Genomic DNA, 27,673 nt, shown 5'->3' with positions numbered 1-27,673 from the left:
TTGTGTAGTGCTTTTTTAAGTCTCTTGCCTCACCATACCAGGTCGTTATTCTGTACTTGGGCATAGTGCCGATGCCATTATGACATTTTGTTGCTGGTCCCTTTGTGCCCCATGTCAAAATATGACTGAGTGCAAGTCGGTAAAGGCTTATGGAGGGGAGACACAGGCACCAGGCTCATTCCTGAGCTCTTTTTCAACTGCACTTCTTTTTGAGCATGATTTTTTTCTCCCAGTGTGCTCCCTGTCCATGTCCTCCAGCTGGGACACAAAGCATTGGAATTTTGCCTCATCTGCAGCAAAATGAGAACCGAAATTGGATTTTCCTCTGAAGTCCTGCTTAAGGAAAAGCGACCACCAGTTAAGGGGTGTCGGAGATGAATACCTGTCTGAGCTGGGGTGTACTGAGCTTTTTGCTCGGGTTTATTTAGCCTGTCCACATCGCTCTGCATCTTAGCTGTCTGACTCATGACTCATCCGTTTATCCACCCTCCCCTCACACCCAGCAGGGTAGCAGCCATTCTGAGGAGGGATGCCCAGATGCCTCTGAAGGCATTGTCCATTCCAGCAGTCCTGCTGTCACAGAACTGATCAACAGCTTACATGCTTCACCCATAATTGCAAAAATAAATATATTCATCATCCTACCAAGAGGACTTGTGCACAACACAGCATGCTTTTTTTTATTTCTACACCCACAAAGAAAATGTTCAAACATAACAATTAAATTTGGTTTGTGTCAGCAGGGCTTGTATGCAAATCAGAGGACCAATTATTTTTGTTTGTTCTCCTGTCTGGTGCCTTGTAGTATTGTTTAGGCAGAGCACAGCCATTTGTATTCTGAGCAGAAACCAGCAACACCTGGCCAGCTTCCAGCCGACCCCTGACACGGTGAGGTAACAAAGTGCTCAATCTCAGCTCCCTGTGATAAATGAGGTCGGGGTCACTTTGACATTACAGGCTCATTAACCCAAAGCGGACTCTCTTTATAGGTCTTCACTGCCACCCACTTCAAATCAAACCCGGCATCAGCAATGAACCCACTGCTACGTCTGCAATAAATCAGCATGTTATTTATCATGGCGCCTGCAGATGATCCATGTTAGATTTACTAGTCACATTTATATAATGTCTGCACAATTAGGAATATCATTAATCAACAAACAGGCTCCTGATTCTGTGTCTGTTTCACTGCAAGGTGGTGATTTAATTGATGCGCTCGATTACTATCCTTGTGTCGCCATGGACAGCAGTCTTATATGCAACCAACACTCATTAAGTTAATATGCATAGATAGATGAGAAAATTGGATTTTACAGATTGCTTAACAGATATTTTTTAGAAGCCTGTCTCAGGCATCTGTAAAGGAGCTAATATGCAAAAGCCTGTGATATTCTTTTATATAGAAAGCTGCCCCCTGCATTGGTACTTGTGGGGTTTCCCTGGCATGGGTATTCCCACTCCAATGCCTGATTCCTTGCTGCCCATTCCTGCTGAAAGGAGGGTTTTTTAATGATCTGGCCTCATCTAAGGGGCATATAAAGTGTAGAAGGAATAATTTGCCATTTTGATTTCACAGATTTATGACCCATAAAGGTTCTTTGCTACTGCAGTTACAACCCACCCCTACTCCTCAGTGCTTTATTACGACAACCCTTATGTCAAGATATCTGCTGACCATGGTGGCCTGTGTATTAGTATTCACATATACAGGTGATGTCTTATGGCCTGGCTGGTTGTTGCATGCAGAGATCAGGGACAAATTTGAACCAAAACCTTGTAGTAGCTTGTGCTGCTTTAAATGTGAAAGCTCTGAAAATATCTGGGTTTAGCCTTTAAGAAATTGAGGCCCCTTTTCAAGATCACATTTAATGCTATTTATGATCTAATACTTGGAAAATGTTATAGATACACATTATGCTTAGTTTGAATATTAAAACTATATAACTCCAATTGCAATTTGTGATCTTTTTTAGATTTAACATACATTTTGATACTTGATTCTGAGCCTTATTTGCTGTGAATATATGCTCACTAATCACAGAAATGCTGTAGTTTTAATATCATTCAATAGTGACACTACCATGTGCAAGAACCCAAGCAGCTGTGGGTATCATTAAACCAGCTTCATGCTACTACAATGTCAATGTCACTATGGTATTGAGAATGATATCTGCTCAACAGTAGTCCTGTAGTCAGAAACTAACCAGGGATGAACAGGATAGTGGTTGCCTGAGAGCGCAATAGACAATTGTAGCATAATAACAGACAAATGTAATTGTAAAAGCACATGTATGATGGGAGATATCTAATTAAGTAGACATTGTGTGTAAATGTTTCTAATAAGGTGATTGGTGTGTGCACACCAGAGAAAATATTTTAAGCCGCATGTGACACTATATGGCTCAAAGGATGTGGACACCTGACTGTCAAAACTATATGAGATTGTTGGATGTCCCTTCACAAAACCATGGGCATTAATATGGAGTTGGCACCACCATTACTGCTATTCCAGCCACCACTCTTCTTTCAAGTCTTTTTACAAGATTTGCACATGATTTCTGAGCGTGTCTATGGCAGTCTGTGCCCATTCAATCCATATTTGTGAGGGCAAGCACTGATATTGGATGAGAAGCTCGGAACGTGTCGCTTCATCCCACATGTTTTCAGCAGGGTTGAGGTCAGAACTCTGTGCAAGCTAGTGGAGTTACTCTACAATAAACTCATCTGGCCATGACTTTATGGACCTTGATTTGTACACAGGGGCACAGCTGGAACAGGACAGTGCTTTTCCTTTACTGTTACCGCAAAGTTGAAAATATATAACTTTGTAAAATGCCTTGGTATGCTGTGGCATTAACAGAACCTTTTTATGGAACTAAGGAGCCTAGCCCAAACCCAAATTTGGCTTTAGTACTCCACAACCCTGCTCTATGAGTTTGCGTTGTCTACTACTTGAGCTGTGTTACTCTCAGACATTTCCATTTTTTTTCAGTAATCACACTTACAGACCAAGCCAGATCTAGCAGGCCAAAAATTTCACGAAATCACTTGCGACAAAGGTGGTGCCCTATGACATGTTTAAAGTTACTTAACTCTTCAATACAACTCATTATACTGTCCATATGCTTTAATTTAGAGAAATGGATGTTAATGATCATAAAAGTAATTGCATGCAGTGAAAATGTGTTGGTTTTTCAAAAGTATTTTATTTTCTTTAAATATTCTAGTTTCTTTGATGTTTGTTTCTTTCTTTTTCTAAAAATAATTTTTAAAAAATCTTGTGAATGCTGCAACCAAAATAAACAGGATAATCCAAGAATCCTCTTCAATGCACGGCCTTCAGAAGTGTTTACATACTTACAATATTAAGCAGTGTTCTCCTGAGCGTCTAACTAGCTTTGACTCAATGGTGGAATAAAGTCTTGTGTAGCATTCTCAAGATCAAGTGCTGCAGGCCTACAACACTACACAGTTAAGTGCCTCACTGCTCAAGCTCCCAAACAGCTTATCAGCTAATAACCAAGCTGAATCAATTGAGTCAGAACACTTACAGTGGAGGCGGACTTCTATGAAGTTCTACAGTCTCCAAGGCCTGATGAATGCTTTTGAGTAGGGATTTTTTTTATCTTATTGTTTATCTGGTTTTTGCTCTGTCTTTATCTGGAGCTATCATTCATGTGAACTGTCTAAAGGCTTGGATATTTTCAAACTTTGTCCGCATTCATTTTGGGGGTATTTTGTCTTTTGGGGTGGTGATTAAATATACTAGAGAAAGTGGATTTCAAGTTCTTGATTACTGTGATGTAATTTTATTTCATGTCTCTGCTTCCAGAGAAAAAAAAAGTTCACATATATCCACACTAAACCTATGTATACATTATTTTAAATGGACTAACTTTCAAAGCATTGCAAAATAAGAAATACTTGTGAATTGGTAGGGTTTGATTGGAAATTAGCTGATCCTTACAAGTGTTAGTGTTTACACTGAGTGATATCTAAGTGGATATTATTACACATTCTGGGCCATTAAGACAGAACAAACAAGAGGTTTAAATAAGGATAAATGGTCAGTAAACTATATGTCCTTGAACATTTGGTAAACCATCAATTCAAAGTGCTGCAGTGGGTGTCAGTGCAGCACAAAATATGCAAACGTTTTCACAGACATTGTTGAGTCATTTGCCTTCACCTGTTTGCAAATAGAAAGGAGTCCTAATGTACTATATGTGTTTGTGTGGTGCAATACTGAAATACACATAACTCATTGTTCATTTTGTGTAGTGGTATTACATTTCTCTGCAAATAAGCCAAATAATAATTTCATACTTACAGATGTTACGTTGTTTTTTGAAACTTGAAAGGGGCTCTCATTGTGTTCTGAGCTTCTCTATGTCATTCAATGACTTTTTATTTCTTTTGACAAACTCTTGCCTTTGTAGTTATCTCAAAAAAAAAAAAAAAAAAAAGAACTGCTGTTGAAAGGATAAAACCAGACGATTTTGCCATTGTACAGTCATGCAACATTACCAGGTCCTGGTGCAGTGGATGTGACAGAGCCAGCTCATTAGGTAGAAAGCCTCTCTTTTGAGTTTGTGACCTAGATCAATTTGTACAACATTGAGTGAGACATACACAGACAGTTTCCACAGCAGTGACAAGGTGCATGAAAGAGAGGATGAGCCAAAATGTCACAAGTCTTAGACTTTCGGTACACAGTGCATTTTTTATTTTTTATTTTATTATGAGTGCTTTAATGGTAGATGAAAGTATTAAGTTTTGCAGAAGCTCTTACCTTTGCTCACTTGTGTTTGCAGGTGTTTTCTTATGTCACTTCTGTACTTTTATATTCTGCTTATCCAGGGGAAGGATAAATGCAAACCATTGTAAATCCTTCAGCACTGGCTAGTCATCGATAAAGCAAGGAAAATATATGACACTGCACATTAACTGAGTAATGAATGATTACAAAGTGTCAAACCAAAATACACACACACACACACACACACACACACACACACAACACAATATTCCTGTACCGCCTGGGGTTTCAACCCACAATCCTCTGATAAACAGCCAGATCTCACTTGGACTTTTAACACTCCACTGAAATGTGTGGTTAGAATACAACACAGCAAGTGTACATTTCAAAGAAACCAGTCAGAGGCAGAAACCGCAGGAAGAGAACAACTTGTTCTATCAGTACTGTGAGTGGGTGAGCGCAATATGTGGTTTTAGTTTTACTGCATTTTCATTCCCTGTCAACTCACGAATATGCAGCAGGACTCAAGGATATTGCAATTATTAATAACATTAATGATATATGTCAAAATTCATTCACGAGGAGGAAGTGTGGTTTATTATACAGAGCAAAAATGACAGCTTTAAACTGACAGTCCAAAAAAAAACAAAAAAAACCCCAGAAATTGTACAGACAGGAAATCAGAAACTAGGCAAGACTGATTTAGACACCAAAAGGAAAACAAGGGGTTAGCACACCAGAAAGCAGGTAACTGGACCAGGCTCAGAATTACAAATAAGCAGCAGGAAAGACTTCACAATAACAGGGATGCTTGGCAGCAGCTTAAATGTAAAGGTCTTTAGGTGGCAATGGCTAACAGGTGTGTGGAGCGGAGTTGCTGATTAGGGGGTCAGTGAACCTGAATGTCACAGCACAGCCCACAGGAGGGATGAAATGGAACATGTGACAATATCCATCATGTGACAATATCCATCATCTTGCAATCAAGAACAACTGAAAAGCATTTATGCTTGTAATATTGAATGTCTTTTTTGTCTTCTGGACTATTCAGTGATGTCTAGATCCAGAGAAATCTCACCTTGAAAATGAACCAGTTTGATTTTGGGGTCCACACCTGTGCAATAGTATTTAGGATTTCTTGACAATAAGCACTTAAATACCATCCCATGCTCAACTATATATCAAATGGGGGGAAAAGGAACTGAGAGGCAGGACTGTGCTGGTATGCTGGCATATGTAATCCTGTTGGAATGTTCTTTTTAGTTATTTCAGAAATAGAGATGTCCGTGCTGTGGTGGCTTCAGTCTAAGCTATTGCTTTGAGATACAAAACATTAAAATATTCAACACTACTGAAATTGTCTGCCACTGATAAGTAATACATTTTAAATATCTTTGTTCTTTTACTTTTTGTTTTCCGGTGTTTGCATGTTATGAGTCATTATACTTATACTGTATTTCAGTATTTGCAATATGAGTTAGAAAAAGAGATGATATTTTCTGTCCAGATAATGCCAATATTTTCTCTACATCAGGTATGGGATGTACCTCCAAGGGGGCATCTTGCAATCATGGGGCAGATGGTTACTATCCAGAATTTGCATGGAGCTTAACATCAGCAGAAGACTTCTGGGCTGAGGATCACGGGGGCATGGAGACGATGGGAGGAAACTCTCAAGGTTGGGAAGAAGGTAAAACGAATTCTATCAGAACTTAATAGACATTATCTACAGTGTTCTATTTTACTTTACTTCAGGAACTTAAACCCCATCAACTGCACAGTGAATAGGGGTTGAGAAGCAATGAGAATCAGTGGAGCAGTTCCCTCTCTAGGTACGATAATTGTATCTTACCTAACAGATCGAGGAAAACATTATCACAATCAAGATAAGGATTTAACTAGGTGCAGTAGGACAGCTGCATAATAGACCCTGCTCGCAAAGGGTAGTGTAAGTGTGAGAGATAAGAATATTAACAAGGTCTCATTAGATAGTCAGGTTGCAGAGAAGGTTTGGGAATTACATGCTGTTCAGGAACTGTTCATGCACTTCAAAGGAAAATGGAGCAATTCCTCTTGGCCTTCACTTCAGTCCTGTCTTGCAGTATCTTTAAAAGCACTCTCTTTTTTGTCCTTGCACATACAACAATAAAAAAGGAAACAGGGAACTATGAATTAGTTATATTCATAAAGACAGTAAACATCAGACATAAATCACAAGATGGATCAATCAATAGAAGGTATTTATGTGTTTGGCCAACAGAGAGAATTTAAAGAAAATAAAGGAATAAACACTTTCTTCAGATTTCTTAAGAACAATCTAGCCAGTTTCCTCTTTTCAAGTGAATGATTTCATCTGTGAAAAAAAAATGGTACAATGTTTTGGAATTATCTTTGTTCATTTATTCATTGTTGCCTGCCCCAGTTGCTCCTGTATTCTGATCTTCATCGATATAATAGAATGTATACAGACAGTCTTTTATAACAACACACAACATTTAAAACTATCATATTATATTATATATATGTAAATATAAATATAATATAAACTATCACATTTTTATAGAACAAATGGTTTTAACAATAAAGGTCAGTGATGGACAAAGTAGACTTACTGGATAGTTGAATTTCCTTAATTGCCATCAAGCTGAACCTGACTCACAGACTGACATCCTGCTGTAGTTTATTACATTTCATCTGAATTTACACATACTTCAGTGATCGCAAGTTATTCACACCCTGAGTTAAAAGAATGGGGGATGAAATTTTGTGTCAGCCTGTTAGACAATGTTTCATTTTTGGCAAAAATAACAGTGTGTACATGTAGAAAAGGGTTCGCTCAACTTGTTGAATATTTTTCTAGTGCTGCTGTAGAATAAGCAGGTGAAACAGGCTGCAATGATACCCCCCTCACCTTTTGGAGAGCAGTAATTTCCTCTGTGGTAATCTCTCATGAATAACTTATTCATGAATACCTCTTATTCAGTGTCTTTCTCATAACTACAGATGTCATCAAATGCAAGAGATGCTCAGATCCAGGATCTCTCTGACTTGCTTGAGGATCCTTTGGCATAGGTATGCACTGATCTTCATAAGACGCACACTCCTACAGAAAGTAGCAATGGTGCTCTAGAAATGGTGCTGAAGTTTCATATGTAAACTGGACCAATGTCCCTTTTTTTAACTCTTCTAGTCCTATGAACTTCACCAACTTTTCTTCTGAGGTCCTATAGAAGGTCCTATGTTTTGATCAGGCCAAATTGCATTGCATGTGGCAACAAAATTCTGCTATGAAGACCCGAAGCCTTTTTATAATATAGCAGGACAGGTCAACTGCACACAAACTAATTCTAAGTTCAATTAGAACACATGACTCCAATTACCCTTCTCAAGAGATCATCATTTTAGAAGTTCACAGTTGCTTTGGAGGTTTAACAACACAAACATTGATTTACTTCAGGGGGTAAAATTAGCAAGGAAATGTTAAATATATGCACATATATCCCTGTGTAAGGGATGCTGGAGAGTGAGCTAGCATTCAGTGTGTCCCTGTGTCTTAAAGTCTGTTTATATACCTGGGGTGTGAATCATGCAAACCAGGGCCATTCAGCTTTTTATCATTCTTGTTTGCCTGCCATCTCCGGGGACATGCGTGGGTTCCATTAGGGCGGGCCAACAGGGTGACAGGATTGCCTGTGGCTTGGCCACTCTGTCTGCGGAGATGAGGGTCAGAAATGGGGCAGCCACAGGTTCACCAGCAGCACTGAATATAAGGACTGCATAATCTCTGTATCCATACTGACCACTGCAAGCTCCAGATATTTAAGCACATAAATACTGATTATTGATTTATTTGTTTATTTATTTATTCAATCTCCTAATATGCACAGTTATCTCTAGCCAGTTGTGCTCCAGCTGGCTGTATGGAACCCTGAGTTCTCAAAGCAAATCAGCTTGCCTAGGACCGCAGCACATTCGCATATGATCATACTGCAGCTTGCTCTTACACTGTGGGCTGCCTGTGCGTACCGATTAGACACCCATTAGTACCTGTTAGCATGCTTAGTGCTGCTAATGACAGTTCTATAGAGTCCTCACTGGGAAGCTCCATTTGCATGAGTGGGAATCAGAGAAGGAGTACTGGAGCAACAGAAGGAGGGGCTGCCATCATGCGGCAGCAATTCCAAGGCATTTCTCTGAGACTCAGGCACCCGGGGGAGTGTTTGTACAGCGTGGCTGTTGAACAAGTGGCGGGGAGGGGCAATACTGAAAGTGGAAAGTTCTGCATAGATGTGCATAGAGTAGGCAGAATCACCAGTGCCTCATAGCCAGATCAGAGAGCACACTTTTGTGAGAAGCATAAGAGCCTCCTGCAAACTACATTGAGTTACTCTCTGAAGCACTATTCGTACTGGCCCAGTTGATGTGAGAGCACTGGCTGAAAATAAAGGGAGTCAGAAGGTGCTGCCATTTGCTTGTTCTTTTATTTTCTTTCGCACTTCCTCTGTCAGAAGCCATATCCCTTGCATGTGACTGGTTTGCAGTCCCTTGCGCAGGGATTAGGCCGAGTATGATTGCACATTGATTTTCGATCAGAGTACAGGGAGGCAGTAGCTGGCTGATAAAAAGGGGGGATATAGAGAATACAGGTGAAGTGTCTGCCATCACCATGATTTGTCCTTTTGCAATGTCTTGTCAGTGTGAGCTCGCAGGCTGCAACTTGGCTGTTGCTTGCGCCAATCACAGTCTTAGCGATTCTGCTGTAGGGTAGGAGAGAAGTGTCTGGTGTTTGGGAGAGTGCTCGTATGTGTTTGCTTGTTTGGTGTTTGCTTTCAGTGGTGTCTACAAGGAGAGCCCACCATACTGATGTAGAAAGATTAAACAGACCTGTGTGGATAAAATTAATGATCGATATGCTGATTCAAGGGCCAGAACTTACTGTGAGCAGAGCTCAAATCAAAAACAGAGAAATCACCTAAATTTCACTTTGTTATATTCAGGTGCAGAGTGCTAGCTTGAAGCACTAAATGTGTTTCAGTGTCTCAGTAACTAAGTATTACAAACTTACCCCATTTTTATCAACTTTTTTTTTCCTAGAGACTCTTGTCATCAGCTTCATTTGCTTAATTGCATATTTATATGCAGTAACGCCATGACTTTTACATATGGATGGGCAAACACAGGCTTCAGCAAAGCAAGTGAGATCAAATGCCAAAGTACGTCTTATCGGAGCCTGGTACAAAACACTGTTGCATAATTTTCCACACAGCTTTAACTAACAACAAACACATAAATCCTCACTTGCTGGCAAATCTCTGTGCTGACCTCATTGAAAGTCAGTGCACTTGTGCAAAGTTCTGTGTGTTTCAGTATTACCTGGTATAATAGGTCTCAGAAGTGAATTATCTCTGCGTTTAAGATTCTGGAAAAGTTACAGGGACCAGCAGTCCATGTTAAACAAATGTCTAATTGAAGTTCCAAGCCAAAGTGTTTTATTCATCTGTTTGTTCACTCCCTCACTCATATGAGGAATTAATGGATCAGCTAGCAGCTGACCGTGGCCGAGGATCTGGCTCCCTCTGCTGAACTCAATCCATCTCTTCACCTGTGGAAATCAAAGTCTGAATTATTTGCCTAGGAAACAAGCATGTTTTTGCAGATCCTTCCCCCACCCTCACCTGCATACTCACACATGTGTGATCATAACCAATCTACAGAGTGTTGAGATTTGGTTAGTAAGCCTCTTTTAAATTTGAAGGTGAAGCATAATTCAATCATTTCCAGTGTTCAGCTAGATTTTCTATAGCCCAGTCTTGCTACCACCAGAAAGAACAATAATGGTGGCCCATAAGTTTACTTATTGTGTATATTTTTAATTAAAACTAATTTACTAAGAGTAAGCATCAATAATTTGAAGTTTTGAGGTCACTGTTTTGGCCGTGCAGGGGTTATATGACTAGCAGTATTAGAATGAATTGTGAGGACAACAGTACTCTAGCATACTCTAGCAATCAATGACACCCCAGGAGGAGTAGTTCTGTCTAATCAAGCTAAAATGCGTTGACATTTCAGACCAAATGGCTGCTTTTACACATCAGTGGATGCAATTCTTTGACAGCTTTCATTGACATATTCATAAAAGGTCTCATAAGTTCATGTGTACCAGTGAAAGAGCATGATGTTCCTAACATATAACGTCTATGTTCAAAAGCAAACTTGGAAAAATCCTGCAGCAAAGGAGGAGAGAATCAAAGTTACTGGACCTTTTGTTGAGATTAAGGTATTTTAAAACAATTGCTTTAAAGATGCTGGGGCAAATTACTACCTTTACCAATCACTGCTATTTTGTGGAGCATTAAGGCTGGCAGGAGTAAATTGCACAGGATTCTTGGTACTTATAAGATGACGTAATATCACATGATTAGGTTTATATACAAATCCGGTCTCTTTCTCAGCCAGTGTTAGGCTGAGGTAAGACAGTTAGGTAATGCAGGAAGATAGGGCACAGTCTCTCCTTACTGTTGTATCCATGAAAACATTGGCTCATTCTGAACTCGGGTATGGAAAGCCATTGCCACAAATTTCATATCGCTGCTGTTAAAGCAGCTGTAAATTATTTGCAGGCTGTTCTGTTGGTCTTGTGGTTTGGTGCAGAGCCTGATTGCACGTACCTCCATCTAAGCATGGAGCTCGGCTTGCTGTCTCCCCTCAGCCAACAGTTTTGTTTTGGGGTTTTTTTGTAATTTGAGGAACTGGATGTACTGAAAGCTCAAATAACCCTCATGAGCACAGCTATCATTCAGAGATGGTGCCATTAAAGACAGCGGCTACAGTCCAGCACTCCGTCTTCTGAACTATTACATGTATGAACATGTAATAGAGCACTCAATAAAAGAAACAACTAATGCTGCTCAGTGACACAACACCACAGAGATTGCTCCACTCTGTCTCGCTTTAATAATCTCTCTGGTCTAACAGGGCCAAATAGAAAGAAACTGCTGGGAACTTGGATTTTTCCAGATGATGAATGAAATTGTCTTAGAGGTGTAGTTGCTGCTCTACATCTGCTCTGATGTGAGCAATGACAAAACGTAAAGTAAAAAACTGTTTATGCAGACCTCCAAATGCTCCCCGTCATATCTAATTTCAGAGAGTGACTGCCCCAACAATGAGCCTCCGGTGGGCAGTATGGGAAAAGCAGGTTGTGTTGCCCTCCCACCCTGTTGCTACAACAGACATTGTCCTTCCTCTGCTGAGCAAAGCCAACTTATTGATGTCATAACAAATCATTCTGCTGCTCAGTTAATGAACTGCGGCATGCAATAAAGATTGGGTTCCTGAGCCAGGATGAGCCAGCTTAGAACTCATCACATTTATGGGTGTGTGGGATGTTTCTCTGAACATATCACCTCTCACAGCTTTGTACTGAGTCTTAATTACTCCAATCCCAGTCACATGACAGTGCCACCGGGAGTAGGTTACGCCGCTTACACTACCTGCATCCGAATTAGTTAACACGGTCCGCAACACTGAACTCACTGAGGGTAACAGAACAGGAACACTGACAGTGATTTGATTAATTGCCAGCAAATGAGATTTTGCAGATTGTGTTTCAGTTTTTACATTGTTACTATGAGTGTAATTACTGCTTCATGTATAAAACATTTATTGTCTGTTTTCTTTTTGTAGCGACTACAAACATTTAGCATGGCATTCAAGGCTTTTCTGCTGCCTTGTACATAGCCATGCAATGTGCTATCAAAGAATTTAAGCGGTTATTGCCAAAACTACATTCCTAGAGTAGTACCTGCAGTTCTGAGTTTTTCCAGAGAGGTACGCTGTCTCATCATCAAGCCATATAGTACCACAGTCTTCTGTTTTGTCAGCTAAAAATACTTAACAAATATGTCTCTGCCAAAATACATAATTGTTATAACCACTCGCTGCACTGAAAAATAAATAGAATAATCCTTAATTCCTGTTGCAGTGTACATTTCAAAGAAGACAAATTCCCCTCATTTTCCTTATTGTTCACTCTGATGTAATTAAAATATGTCTGCACTCTGTTGAGTTAGGGAGCATATGTTGTGCACTTGATATCATTATAGTGTGTGTGTGTGTGTGTGTGTGTGTGTGTGTGTGTGTGTGTGTGGTGGTTGCAGAAGTTTGTTCAGAGTTTGTTTATCTACATTATGTGGTATTTGAAAATAGGTACAAAAATTAGTACCACTAAAATAAGTATTTTATACTTTTTAAGCAGCATATTATATTGTGGAACCATAAGCAATTAAAGCTCATGTTCACAGTTATATACATTCACTGGCCACTTTATTAGGTGCACCTGTTCAACTGCTTGTTAATGCAAATATCTTATTAACCAATCACATGGCAGCAAACCAATGCATTCGGGCATAAAAACATGGTCAAGATGACCTGCTGAAGTTCAAATTGATCATCAGAATGTGGAAGAAAGGTGATTTAAGTGACTTTGAACATGGCATGGTTGTTGGTGCTAGACGGGCTAGTCTGAGTATTTCAAAAACTGTTGATCTACTGGGGATGTCACACACAGTTATCTGTAGAGTTTAGAGAGAATGGTACAGAAAAGAGAAAATATCCAGTGATGGCGGTTCTCTGCCTCGCTGATGCCAAAGAGGAGAAAGGCCACACTAGTCGAGCCGATAAAAAAGCAACAGTAACTCAAATAACCACTCATTACAACCGAGATTTCCAGAAGAGCATCTCTGAACATGTTGAACCTTGATAAAGATAAAGATAAAGAAGGACTACAGCAGCAGAAGACAAACAAACCAGGTGTCACACCTCTCAGCTAAGAACAATCAATTGATGCAACAGTTCACACAGGCTCACCAAAATTGGACAATAGAAGATTAGAATACTGTTGCTTGGTTTGATTTCAGCTGTGGATGCTTTTGGATGGTTTGGTCAGAATTTGGTGTAAACAACAGCAATGCTTGGATCTATCATGCCTTGTATCAATGGTTCAGGCTGGTGGTGGTGTAATGGAGGGGGGGATATTTTCTTGCCACACTTTAGGCCACTTAATACCAATATCGTTTAAATGCCATAGCCTGCCTGAGTGTTGTTTATGACAATGTGCATTCCTTTATGACGACAGTGTACCCATCTTCTGATGGTTACTTCCAGCAGGATAATGTGTCATGTCACAAAATTTAAATAATCTCAAACTGGTTTCTTGGACATGACAATGAGTTCACAGTACTCAAAGGGCCTCCACAGTCACCAGATCCCAATCCAAAGGAGCACCTTTGGGATGTGGTGGAACAGGAGATTTGCATCAGGGATGTCAAATCTGCAGCAAATTCCATTATCATGTCAATATGGACCAAAATGTCTGACCAATGTTGCCAGCACCTTGTCAAATTAATCCAATGAAAAATTTAAGCAGTTCTGAAGGGTTGGTCTTACCCAGTACTAGCAAGGTGTACCTAATAAAGTGGCCAGTGAGTGTATGTGTCTTTGACTGCGCACTGTAATGGCTCTCTTTGATGCATCTCAAAGGCCTCTGTCTATACAGAGGCTGGGCACATTTCAGAGACAGTAAAGGGTCGCTTAAGGGCTTTTAACATGACACCCTTCGGCATGCTTTTTACTTGTAAATATCTTTCAACTTGCTTCTTTGAACTAAGCCCATTTGCAATTCTCTTCCTACTCTCTGCTTACCCGTTCTATGTTCTATGGGGCAAATCAAAGATGCAGACATCGGACTGCAAGTGCCTGTTGCCTTTATGTCTTTGCTCCCTCTCTCTCTATCCAGGATTAGATACCACTCTAGTACACATTCTTGCCATTCCCAGAACAAAATGAATTGTCTTTGTGTTCTAATGTATTGCTATTTTCCCCTTTCGCACCTCTTCCTTAGTTGAACTATTTGTGCCTCAGCTGCTCTATCTTGGAAGGCTGCCTTTGAAGAACTCATAGTAATCCCTGTTGAGTCTTGCTCCCCATAGGTGTGCCATGCATGTTTAAGACTGTAGAGTGAAATGCTTTGGGATATGATAGTGCTAATCTGTAAGTGAAGATTTTACTGTGTGGATCACAAGGAAGTGAAAGCTACATTCTGCATTAAGCCTAATTTTAAGGGAAGGGCCTTGGACTGTTTTAGAAATTCAGCAAGGAAGAATCAGGAAACTGGAAATATTTATTTATGCCTATGAAGTATCTTCAGATCACTTTTTTAGCATAAGCTTGAGGGTGCTAGTCTAACATTAGGCAGTCAGCCTAACAACTCAGAAGTTAGGTCAAACATAGAGAGAGAGAGAGAGGGGGGGGGGAGAATGGAAGGGTATAGCTATGGAGAAGAGTGGATGAAGCATCAGAGGCCTCAGCTCAGAACATGTTATCACCTCCTAAGCTTGGTGCCCATATTCACGTAGATAGTGCACATTGTACCATGGCATAGAAAACAGCCCCAGAGACATTCAGAAAATTACAGTACAAAGTACAAACCTAGTATAGAACAGAATTAAAAACAATCATAAGTGAAACAATCTTATAAGATAAAAATGGGCATATGAATTCCTTCAGTTTCTGCTTTGATTCTCCCTAATGGAGAATAACAAACCAAGAAGCTTAATCAACCTATACCATATCCATACAAGATAGTCCCCTACCATTCAATGAAAATCCTGGACAGAAATCCAAATGGTCCAAACTATTCAATGTACCAAATATCATATAATCTCACTAGCATCCGGGATCGCAGCATATAAATCAAATAAAGACTGTTGACACATAAAACTCACCATCACCAGGCTCCCTAAGTGTAGTTAGCTTAGGAAAGTTGCTAGGAAGAGGATGAGGGTGTCTAATGAGTGACACTATTCCCATACACTGTGAGTCTGCTCACATGCTATATTAGGAATTTTCCCAAGAAATGGAGAGTCTACTAAATCTTTTGCACACCATGGAAACCTTCCCCACTGCATGTGAGGAGAGGTCTGGACTCACTTCCGGCTCAGTCTTGGCAGAACACTAGTGCTTCAAGTATAATCATGTCATCTTACCAGGGGATTTCAACGCGTAAGAGCTCTTTGGCCTAAGCAAAGGCACTGTAAATATCACAGTGGTGACTTTTATGATGGAGAGCATAATTATAAGCAGTCTGGGCTGATAATGCCATTGATTGCTTCACACTTTTATCATATCTAATGGCTGAGTCAGATAGAAGAATATATTGATATTGTTGAGAAGTGACCCAAGATAAATCAATTAATTAAGCACCACCAAAGCTATCAATATAACAGGCATCACTGCAGATAGTAATTATTACTGTAAAATTGAAAATGAACACCAATTACTGATGTCTCTGATGATAAAATCCAATGAACCAGATAGTAAAAATTATGTTTATGAGGCTCGTTTGCATCATTTCCATCATGTTAACTGCACTTCATAAGGTTGTAAGGTGGAAATGTCCTGTCTACAGGAACAATGTGTTTTTACATATCCTTTGCATTGGATATTGGTGTAGATGGCTCCATTGGAAACACTCAAAGATGGTGGATTTTTTCTCAGTAATCCTTAATTCTTTCATTAGTCAGTGATTATTTGGTACCAATTTTATGATTATTAAGGTTAATTGATGGTTAATTACAGCAAGTGTTCATGTGTTTGTCATTACAGGCATGGCATCGACCTAACAGACACCTCAAAATGTGCATGTTTTGTGCTATTTTGTGGTGTCCAATGCCTGATGCATATTGACCCACTTGAATAGAATTTGTCTCTGTCTACCAGGTGCTAGACTAGACTGAGTGGAGTCAGACTTAATGAATATGAGTAGTAGGTTACCTATGAACAAAGCAAGCAACAAAGAAAAAAAATGCAAGCTTATGGAGCCAAATATATTAGTGAGCCAAATAGGTTTGAGTAACTAAGAGACATATTGTGAGTCACTAAGAGGAAAAGTGTGTAAGGTCAGAAGAGGACCTTGTGTTTCCTGCATTGGTAAAATAATAATTTGCTGTTATTATAAATATCTGGTTATATTTCCTGCAGCAGTGAAATAAAGCTCCTTTTGTTAAGGCTGTACTTTAACAGAATTAATATTTCAGTCTTAATTGAAGTACAGCAATAGAATATTCATGTGTCCTTGTTAAAGCCAGTCCATAGATTTTGTGAAGTAAATTAGGTATATTGACATTGTACTGCTCTAAAATTACCTCAGAATTAAAACTGGCTCTTAGCACTCAGGAAGCTCATGCTCCTGAACACAAGATAATGTTAGTTTTCTTATGCTCAACCAATTAACACTATTTCCTATAGACTTCTTTTTTTTTCATAATAATTTTAATTTTGACATGCCCCAAGGATTTCCACGTTTCACCGACTACAACACCATGCAGCAAGCAAATCAGGCTCTGAGCTCAGCAATTCCAAATGCAAGGCCATGTAGAAATGTCAGTGCTTGCTCATTGTTGTGTCTGCCATGTATGTGTTGACAAAAGCACTGTTGGGGTCCAGCCAACAGAAGTTTCTTAACAACACTGATAAAAAGAGACTTCCGCATACACTCAGAAATGATATGCACATGTTTGTGGGGGAAAGGGAACATTATGTACTATTTGGCGTGCCAAAAAAGATGAAAACTTACTTATTTTGCCAGGACTTCTGAAATACTTCAGTGCATCTTCTCATAATTGATAACACATTCATGAGAATATTTTTTTTGCTTTTATAATTGGTAGAATATTAAACTGGGCTTTGGTTGAATGAGAGTTACTGATTAGTTTAATTACAATTTTGGAGTCATTGTCTCCAAACTTGAAGGGAAAAAAATCTCTCATGATTACAAATCAGAAGAACAGACTTTCTTTAATCTTCCCATTATAGTGAACAGATGGTTTTCCTCCAAAGCAAATTTACCATAATTTACAATCCCTTCTAATCTATATCAAGCTTTACTGGATACTCTGTGGCATTTTATTTTAAACTGACTGGTGCAAAGGCAGATTTTTAGCATATACATTATATTAAGAAGAATATACTAATGGTGAAAAAAACATTGTTCACATTTCATATGATTTAATCTGGATTGACACTACATACACAGTAGCTGCAAATGTGTTAACAATTTAATTTGTGATGTATCTTCAGACAGTTGAAAGAGAAGATGAAAAGACAAATAGGATGCAAATGTACAAAATATTTCCTTTTGATTTGTGTAATGTTTCTAGGCATGTGCTGTAATAACCCCCTTAGTAGAATTGGGTTTTTTTTATTATTTACTTTTTCATAAAATCCATGTGGCTTGTTTATCTTTTATAGATGGATTGTAAGTCTTCAGGTGGGTCTATGCAGCATACCTCCATTGGTAAATGCTTCATGGCTAGCACCTTGCAGACTTGAAACAGTGCTTGTGTTAATGGGAAAAATACCAGTCATTTTAGTTTTTTAATAGTAAGGGAAAATATGACATGCTGTCACTACTCCTTTGCACTTTTTGTACCTCACTTTGCATATTTATAAAATATTTGGATATAAATATACATTTATGCAGTAGGTTTCTTAAACACATGTTAAACACGTATTTTTTTTAAATTCAAGTGTCCTTTTCTGAGTACAAAGAACACAGATGCGGATCAATCTGTGCTGAGAGAGAGAGAGAGAGAGAGAGAGAGAGAGAGAGAGAGAGTCAGAGTCAGGTGGCCATGTTTAAGTTGGTATAATGAAATTGTCATCTACTACAGAAACCATACAAATGAATCTAATCTAACAAGTAAGGTCACCAAATAAATATTATTTAATAGAGGTCCTATTAAAATGATACATCAAGTGATGGTGACTATGTTTTAGAAAAAATGGACCTTGTGTTATGTTAAAAAAAACAGCCATATTGCCTTTCATGTTTCACACGAGCTCTAGGGGAAAGAGGAATCAAGCGTATATTTTGAAGGGGTGTGTGTGTGTGGGTGGGTGGTGTGTGTGTCTCTGTGTCTGTCTGTATGTGTCTGCTCTGATATGCTCTGACCAGATATTTATTTATTTATTGTATTGATACACCATGATTAAAAGCAATACGTAACCCGGAAGGAAAATAAATGTAACATAACAAAACAAAAAAAGCAGAAAAGGCTCACAGCACTCTACCCTGATCTGGTTAGGAGTGTGACAGAAACAAAATGCCCTCACCATTACTGCACACACCATAGATATCCTAAATCATGCTTCCACTGCAAGGTGTAAGAAACCAATTAAATTAGTGCCACTTGCACCCAGCTCAGCTTACCCATCCCCTTATCAGTGTATGATACCAACGCAGGCTCAACTAACCGAGGAAAAGAATGGAAGAGAAAAAGGGAAGATAGAACACATGCTAAAACTCATATAATAAAAGCCTCTTTATACCACTGATATTTACCAACATATAAATCTTGGTCACAGCACAAGATCAAACCATTCTAAAAGAGCATCCACGTGGGGTAGGAACCATGGCATGAGTGCATTTAAAAAATAATGTTTGCCAAATATGAGCTGAATGTTTGATTTGCAAACATTTATTGCATTCATCAACAGTTCTTAGATGTCAAACTGAAAGTGTGTATTTGCCATCTATAAGCAGTAATAATTTACTTCCAAGAAAAAAAATTAACAAGGGTATATCACATATTTCTCAGAACTGAAGAATATTGTACAATGTTAGGAAGGCAATTATGGCTAATTATATTGAAATAGTTATATTTGTTTAGGGTGACTTCATTTAGGTTTTTGATAAAATATAATCTTAAGCAATTAGCGTAATTGAGTTGTGAGTTATAGTGTAGTGAATTTTGGGCAGTGTCAAGAAGTTGGCTGGACTTACTAGCTAACATTTGTTAATCTATAGTAGTCCATCCTGTACTGTTTTATCTCAGGCATATATTAAGTATACATTAAATAAAATACTGTACACATTATGTTTCACTGTGTTCTGCAGACATATCCAGGTTATTGGTGAAGGGAAGTGCCATTTCTCCCAATGAGAATTTTATTTTATTCAATTTACTCAATAAGCATATCAACCACACGTAATGAACTCAACTTATCAGGGGAAATGGAGGAAGGTAACAAAAGATGTACATAAACCTAGGATGGTAGAGCATTTTTAAATACTTCTCAAACTAAAAAGAGCACAATTTAACCAAAACGAGAAATGGCTACAGCTATAAGAAATGACATTTATAAAAGATTAATTTTGGACTAATAAAGGTGAGCAGAGAGGTGCACAGCATGCTGGGAATCCTCGCTGTGCTCTTCTCTGAGGACCGGGCCTGGCTAGCTGAGGGTCCCTAAGAACTGGATTGAGGACCAGAAGTCCAGATAATTATAAAACATTTAAAACAAAATTTATGTAAGCAACATTTTATGATATCAGTTGCAAAGTTTAAACTAAAATATATTCAACACCTTGTGTTCTGGCACTTATTCAAAAGAAGCTAATCTAATCATTTGAATGACACTGGGTGAAAGTAGCTGACCTGACACCTTTTGGTGATTTATGGCACTTATATGCTTTAACACACCTAGAAGGCCTGCGACCTGATGGCTCTTTTGTACAGCATATGGAATTTGTAGTCTTTAATATGCCACTACCTTTCACATAAATACAAAAAGCATTGCTTTAGGGGGAAAATGAAAGTCTTTACATACTGCTACCTTTACACACTATATAGTTTTATTGATCTGAAGTGTTATAGCCACTCTATGGAGAGCTGGGGACAGAGAAAGCCCAGCACTCCAAAGTGGACAGACAGAGAGTAATTTAAGACTGCAGTACTGCCATCACCCGAGGGGTCTCCTGGGCCAGATCATCTCACAGCCAGGCACTGTTCTACTCAGGCGTGGGCTCAATCTGGATCACATCCTCTATGAGCTAATCTGCCATGATCAAACATCTAAGTGTCCCACTGAACGGGTGGGTCGAAGCATCGTAAATATATACATGGCTACTTGAGGACTGCCATGTTGCCACTTTAAGTCTGTTTGCTGTACTCCCAGCCATGTCAGAAGTGTCTAGTTCCCTACAGCTGTCATCATTTCTAATACATTCTATCAGTGAATATTTATTAAAAATAACAGTGCACTTGATGAAACTGCACCATATATGCTATGTGATTAGTTCATGTTCCAGTTCCCCTTATGCATTATTCAACAGTGTGGGAGTTAAACACCACTTGTGGTGGATTAGGATCAACGCAGGAACAGAGATGCATGAAGAGAGGAGTGGCTGAACCAGATGTTTACAAGCTGAGAATCCTTGAATGGGGGAAAGGAGCGAAACAGACAGGAAGTGGAGAGTGTTGAATGAAAAGATTTTTTGACACGAAAGAAAAGATTCTAGTTGCCCTCAGCGGTTAAATTGTTTCATTCATTTTAGATGTTATTTGCTGACATTTTTTTTACACTATGGTAGGCTTATCGACCCCCATCTCACTCCAGTAGATACGCGTCCTGTTTTTCATTATAGTTTTGCTCCTCCTGGCTATAACAAGTGGGCCCCAAAGATCACTCATAATGCCTAGGATTCCAGCCATCTGTCTATGTAGGATCCATGTTTGAGGAGCCATTCTTTCTCTTTAGGAAGTTATTAGCACAGCACTGAGTCTGTATAAAGCAGCAGCTTCACTTTTTTTATTCTTTTCTTTCTTTTTTTCTTTATAAAAAAAAACTTTATCTTTTTTTTTTAATAAAAAAACAGCAGAGAGGAAAAAATGTGAATAACCTGGCCCATGTGTGCTGCTGAAAGAGATAAACACAGCAGCTCTTGTCCACGAGCCAGTGTAATAACTAATGGGAGTGTGTGACCTGTCTCCAGCCTCCATCTTTTTGTCTCTGTGCACTCTAGTTGCATCAGCACTGTACCAGTTCCAGAAAATGATTTCCAATTCAAACAAGGTTGCAAAATGTAAAGAGTGATTTTGAAGATTGGCTACGACAGAGGAAAATGGAGTGGCTGATGGGAAGTTGGTGCAGCCTGTGACAGGTGCAGCCTGTGACATGTTCAGTGACCACATCTTTAACAGCCTCTGCCCAGGGCCCACATGGGCTCATAGCTACATCTCTTAAAAATAAATCATGAAGGCTTCCAAAGATGCTGCATTCTGTAAACAACGAAACTGGCTTAGTAGGCACAGAGTGCATGCTTGCTCAAGTATAAGGAGTTTACCATGTCATGCAGTTGACAACATTAGCATAAATGCTTTGGCTCTGCAGGGATTCAATATACACAGTAAACGCTCTTAATGCTGCTAACCCCACAACCATCGTAAACCACGTCTTTTTTAATTTCCCTTTTATACAGAGTGTGTAATGAAATTGACCATTCAATGTCCTTGAAGCAGAAGGGCAATGATCTTTCAAGTCAAGCTATAAAGGGAAGATACAAGCAATACATGGCAAAACATCTTCCAGACACCAGTTGCTACACAGCACATTGTTAAGACAAAAGGTGAGATTTAAAGCATTCCTGTAATATTTTTCAGTGATGCACGAGTAAGTAGAAAACTTAGATATGCACGTATTCTCCTAGACATCACCATCTAGGTGACATGCTTTAGAAGACTGATGATGGACATTTGTCACAGACCATTTCGTGACACTGTCCTTGTTAAACACAGTCACGAAAGCTATAACCGATTCAATATATCCACCAACATTTTTAATAAAAGAAAAAAGAGAAATGGAAAGGGAGAGAAAGATGAATGACTGGGGGTAGGCATATTTTTACTCAAGTCTAAATACATGGAAAGAATACAGATGCAGGTCGAACTTTGAAATCGTGTTTCTCTCTCAGGATTTACACATCAGTCTGTCCTAATCAGAGAGAGGAAGAGAGGAAGAGAGAGAGACAGAGAGAGACCGTTATGATGAGATATCAGTCAGCACACTCTTTAAGGAGTCAGGTTGCCTGTGTTTAATTGGAATAATGATATTGTCATCTACTCCAGAAGCCACACAAATGAATACTTGTCTATCAAGCCAATTGACCAAATAATTACCATTTAACTAAGGCCCTATTATAAATGATGCATCAAGTAATGGTGACTTTTTTTGGAAAGAATGGACATTTTGTGATGTTAAAAAAAGACCCCAGCCATACTACCTTTCATGTTTCACAAGAGCTCTATAGGAAAGAGGAAGCAAGTGTATATTTTGAAGGGGTAATGATGGAAAGCGTGTGTGTGTGTGTGTGTGTGTGTGTGTGTGTGTGTGAATGTCAGTGGTGAATAATATCTAATGATCAAGGTAGGGAGAATTATTCAAGCTACATACAACATGCTGTGTCTTCCATGGAATGTCAGAACATGGGGGAGAAATACAGCAGACACCCAGAAGCTTTAATGGTTAGTTTAGTGGAGACACACCGAGTGTTTGGTGGCCGGTGGCATTGGCATCTACCATCTCTCCTAATGTGGTAAAATGCGTGCGTGTGTGTGTGTGTGTGTGTGTGTGAGAGTGAGAGAGAGAGAGAGAGAGAGAGAGAGAGAGAGGGAGAGAGAAAGAGAGAGAGAAAGAAACATGTGAGAAGTGCAGTACTCCAGTATGTGCATTAGCTCACCAAGGTTACAAGGATTGGAGTATTATCCATTCAGAAGCTTTTTTTTGCAATGTAGCCCATATGCACTTCACTTCTTGTTCTATTTATTGCCATCCCTCTGGCACTTCTGTTCTTTGCTCAGACGAAACATTCTTTGAGGGACAGCTTTTTTAACAGCTGTGTTTGCGAGGACAGAGCTGAATCCTGAACTCAAGGTAAACATTTAATATCTGGGGTTAAACATACCTATTGCTTGACTTGAGAGTTTTGGTATAAGCGATATACTGTTGTGTATTTGTTGGTTCTGCTTTTCACAGCTAATTTGATCATAATTTCTATGGCTGTGAACACAGATTGGTGTGTGTTTTGGCCTTGGATCTAATGGCATTGGCATTAGCAATAAACGAACATCTGGACTAGGAACTGTTCTCATGTACCACTAATTCATGCTACTAATTATGTACCGCTAATTCAGGCATTCTATTCACAACAACCCCATACTCATTTTAAGTGCATGTGCTATTTTGAATGAATGCAGTACAAAAACAGTGTATAGTAAACATAAATATAGTCAATGTAGATAAATGGAGGCATATGTTGCCAAGAACAATCACATAAACCCATTCCACAGTATTTACAAGCACACACAAATGTGAACTACAATACAAGGGCTAACTCTAACAGTCATAATTCTTTATTTTTTTAAGCCAGCTAATGAGGAGGTCCATTAGGTTTGTTAGTGCAGTGTTGGTGCTAGGGTGGTAGCCCTCCACCCCTGCTATAAACAAACATCACAAGTCCTCAGTCCTCCTCTGCGCTCATGCACTGCACTCGATGGCGAATGACCTGGTGCTTGTCCCGAGAGTCTATCCGTTAGGTCCTGACATGTACTGATGAGGCTGTCGGTGCCAGAGCTGTGCACGGTGATCCGGTTGTGTTCATTTAGGGAGGTGCTGCTTTAGCTCAGCGTGCGGAGCCTAATTTCATCAGCCGCCATTGCTATGCATCTCTTCTAATGGCATTAGCTTCGAATGAGCAGAAAGAGGAAGATGTTCAGTTGATTAGTGCTATTGAGATCACGCAGCATGAGTTTGGCCTTGCATGCAGGCATATGGGAGAAAGGACGTAGAAATAAACACAGGCCCAACAAGAGATGGGCAGCAGAGAGGATGGCCAAACATGGCTGTGTACTGTTAAACCCATCATCTAAATAGCTATCAAATGGAACATCAGCATGTGTATCCAGTCCAACAAAAAGAGGCTGGCCTGCATCAGGCTGAAAAGGAAAACTTGTTTTTGTAATATTTGGGCATATATATCAGGCCAGAAAGGTTCGGTTCAGACTTCAACTACAATTCAGAGGAGAGATCACATTTATGTTCTTATGCCATTAGAATACAGTATAACAAGACCTTGAACAGTGATGTGCAAGGACATTTATATACTCACCTTTATTTACTCACCTTTGTACACACACACACACACACACACACACACACACACACAGCTGGCTAAAGGACAAAGAAAGGGAAACAGGTAAATAGATTTGGACTTATACTGGCTAACGACTTAAACCGGCCATCTCAATTTTAAAGAATAATTGCTTGATTAAAAGTAGTAGGTAAAATCCTTATTTACCAACTTTAAATAAGGATTAACCTTAAATAAGGATTAACTTTAAATAAGGATTAAATAAGGAAGTTCAGATGCCAGTGGGGGCTCACAGTAGGATCGTTGCTTTCAGATCAGTAAGAAAGCAGCAATCTGAAGCCGCAAGGCCTACTCCTGTCATGCAGCCCTTCAGCACGGCACCGCCAGACTCCATTTCCCATCACGCTCAGTCACAACATCTGTCTCCACTAATAGACTTCCTATATTGTCATCCTCAGACTTCTGATTAACACCACCTGTTACCTGATTAACTCATATCAAGACTTCTTTGAGAAGTATTGCCCCAGTTTTGACCATGCATACTAAGCATTCTCTTTGTACTGCTATCTGTCTTGGTTTTGAGCTGGTATTGTGTATTTTTGTTTTTGACCTCTGCCTGTGTTTGGAATACTATATTCGCTTGCCTTAATAACTGTAATGCTCCACATGACCTCTTCCACAATCTGCCTGTTTCTGCCTTCTTACAACTCCTCACAGATGTGTGTGTGTGTGTGTGTGTGTGTGTGTGTGTGTGTGTGTGTGTGTGTGTGTGTGTAAAAACAAGAGTGCATGTCAGTTTACTAATGTTCATAGATGTTTAGAAAAAGAAAACATTTTATTGCAATTACATTTTATTTAAAGCAAGTCCAAGAACTCTTTAAGGAAGGCAGACAACACCCACTTAGAGAAAGATTCAACCAATGTTATTTAACAAGAAGAATCCCTTTAAAACAAGTAGTTTTGTTCCCAAAATAACCATCACATTATATTTTGCTCAATGTTTAATTGTAAATACCAATTTATATTTCCAACCTGAACACTCTCCAACTGGATGGTTGACTATGCATAACTATAAAATGTATTTATTCATTAATTGGCCACATATCTTACCAATATAAATCCTTAGGTTATACTCACAGATCCCTTGACGTAGTGGAGCTACAGGTCATCTAGTGCCCCTTCACAGCTCATGGCTGTTCTCAACCAAAGAAAAATAGAATGCTTTAAATCTGTCAGACCGCAAATAAACTCTAAACAGAAAATGTGTGACACTCCCACTGTCCCTGATGCAATCACACAACTAATTCTCAATTCTGCACTTTTGCATAATACTTCAGGTTGATTATTCATTGGTCTGCCTGAAAGCTGCAAACCTAACGTAAGTAATAAATTACAGCCCTTCAGTACTTCATCTCCGTTACAACACACTGCACACACATGAATAACCAACCAAGGCTGTTCATGGACGTCATCTGCAATGCTTCTTCATACCCTCTGCCTTTAAGAGGTGGGAGTTCAGTAACGCTGCAATTAGGTTTTCCAGAAAATGAGCAGAGAGCAGCAACCATGTCTAGCAGATGACCAGTCTCTGAAGCTCCACTGTGTAACATCAGCAGGTAAGAAGCACCAGAACCAGAACCAGAAAACACCATTTCTGCTAGAGGTAAATATTATTTTTCATATAGTTCAACCTTAACAAAGGCTAGCACCAAACAACAAGCAAAAAGTTGTGGAAAATGGGGAGGGGTTACCGAAAAACTTTAACATCTTAAGTAAACTAGAAAAGACACTATAAGGTTAGACAAGCAAACACACAAACAAATCTGCCATTTAACAACTATTTACACATGTAACGTTTCAATATGGCCTGCGGAGAAGCAGGCAGCATTATGGGAGTGCTCGCTGCACTCCTCTTCACGCCACCGGACTTCCACCTCTCAAGACCATGGTGAAAGCCACAACAGCTCTCCATCAAGACAATGGGTACAGAGCCAAAACAGCAGCGAGTGCAGTGAGGATCACAGAGAAAGCAGTAGCCAAGAGAACTGGCTCATCACATTCAGCTGCTGTGAGACAGAAGCCAGATGATGCTGTAAGGAGCATTCCTGACATATGAGCCCAAGATGGTGTAGGTTTCTTATGTTGTGGTTTTTTGCTACAGAAAGGAAGAAAATTAAGAACAATGCTGTTTAGGATATCCATATCTGTTTTTAGGTGGAAACTGAGCTGTTAAAAACATTCATCACTCATGAGTAAGTGTGCTTATAGTCAGTATTTATCTCTTCTGTGATTTAACTGCCTATGCCAGACTGTTTGTCGATGCTTGCAAATGGGTAAGCATACCATCTGGGGCACCTGCTTAGGTTTGGGTCAATGTTTGAAAATGGACGTGAAACATAAATGTCTTTATGGTAGACCTTGGGGACATTGGTTTATTTGGAATTACAGGAATGGCACTTTTGCCTTTAGAGAACATGACAGAACCACGTCACTGCTTCTAGTTTATAACCTGCACACAACAAGCACACACAAAAAAAAACAAACAAGAAAACCAACGACAACATATCACACTTGTGCGAAAGTTTTGATCATATAAGCTAATTTAAATATTACAGGGCAGCATTTTCCCTGAGAATAAATAAATAAATAGATAGATAAATAAAATGGTGAGACATTTCTGCCTAGTGACAGAAGGACAGGGAACACTAAGGGAAATCACAAGGCTTATGTCTGGCAGACAACAATACCCTGTTTTCCCTCTTTGCAAAACTGCAAAAAAAAAAATAATAATAATAAATGCACGTCTTCCTTCTGAAGCTGTCCTGCTGAAATGATCATGACTTGTCTAGATATCCTGCATCCACATCTCTGCCTCAGGTGCTGTGGAAAACAGAGCAGGATGCTAAACGTCCTGGCAGCCAATGCAT

The 27,673-nt window shown here is 39.3% G+C and overlaps 1 protein-coding gene across 2 annotated transcripts in view; it reads left to right on the top strand.

Annotated features, from left to right (window-relative positions):
* The window catches only part of alk (ALK receptor tyrosine kinase), a 236,713-nt gene that overhangs the window by 97,883 nt on the left and 111,157 nt on the right, over positions 1-27,673 (top strand). For both annotated transcript variants that reach the window (XM_081721954.1, XM_027020557.3), the window contains exon 3: positions 6,294-6,449. In XM_081721954.1, the coding sequence (XP_081578080.1) occupies positions 6,294-6,449 (156 nt within the window). The remainder of the gene's footprint in view (positions 1-6,293; positions 6,450-27,673) is intronic.

This window comes from Electrophorus electricus, chromosome 10 (assembly GCF_041902795.1).
Source record: "Electrophorus electricus isolate QZ-2024a chromosome 10, ASM4190279v1, whole genome shotgun sequence".
NCBI classification, from domain to species: Eukaryota; Metazoa; Chordata; class Actinopteri; order Gymnotiformes; family Gymnotidae; genus Electrophorus; species Electrophorus electricus.
The sequence above is the reverse complement of the archived record's forward strand: the minus strand, read 5'-3'. Positions and strand labels throughout refer to the sequence as shown.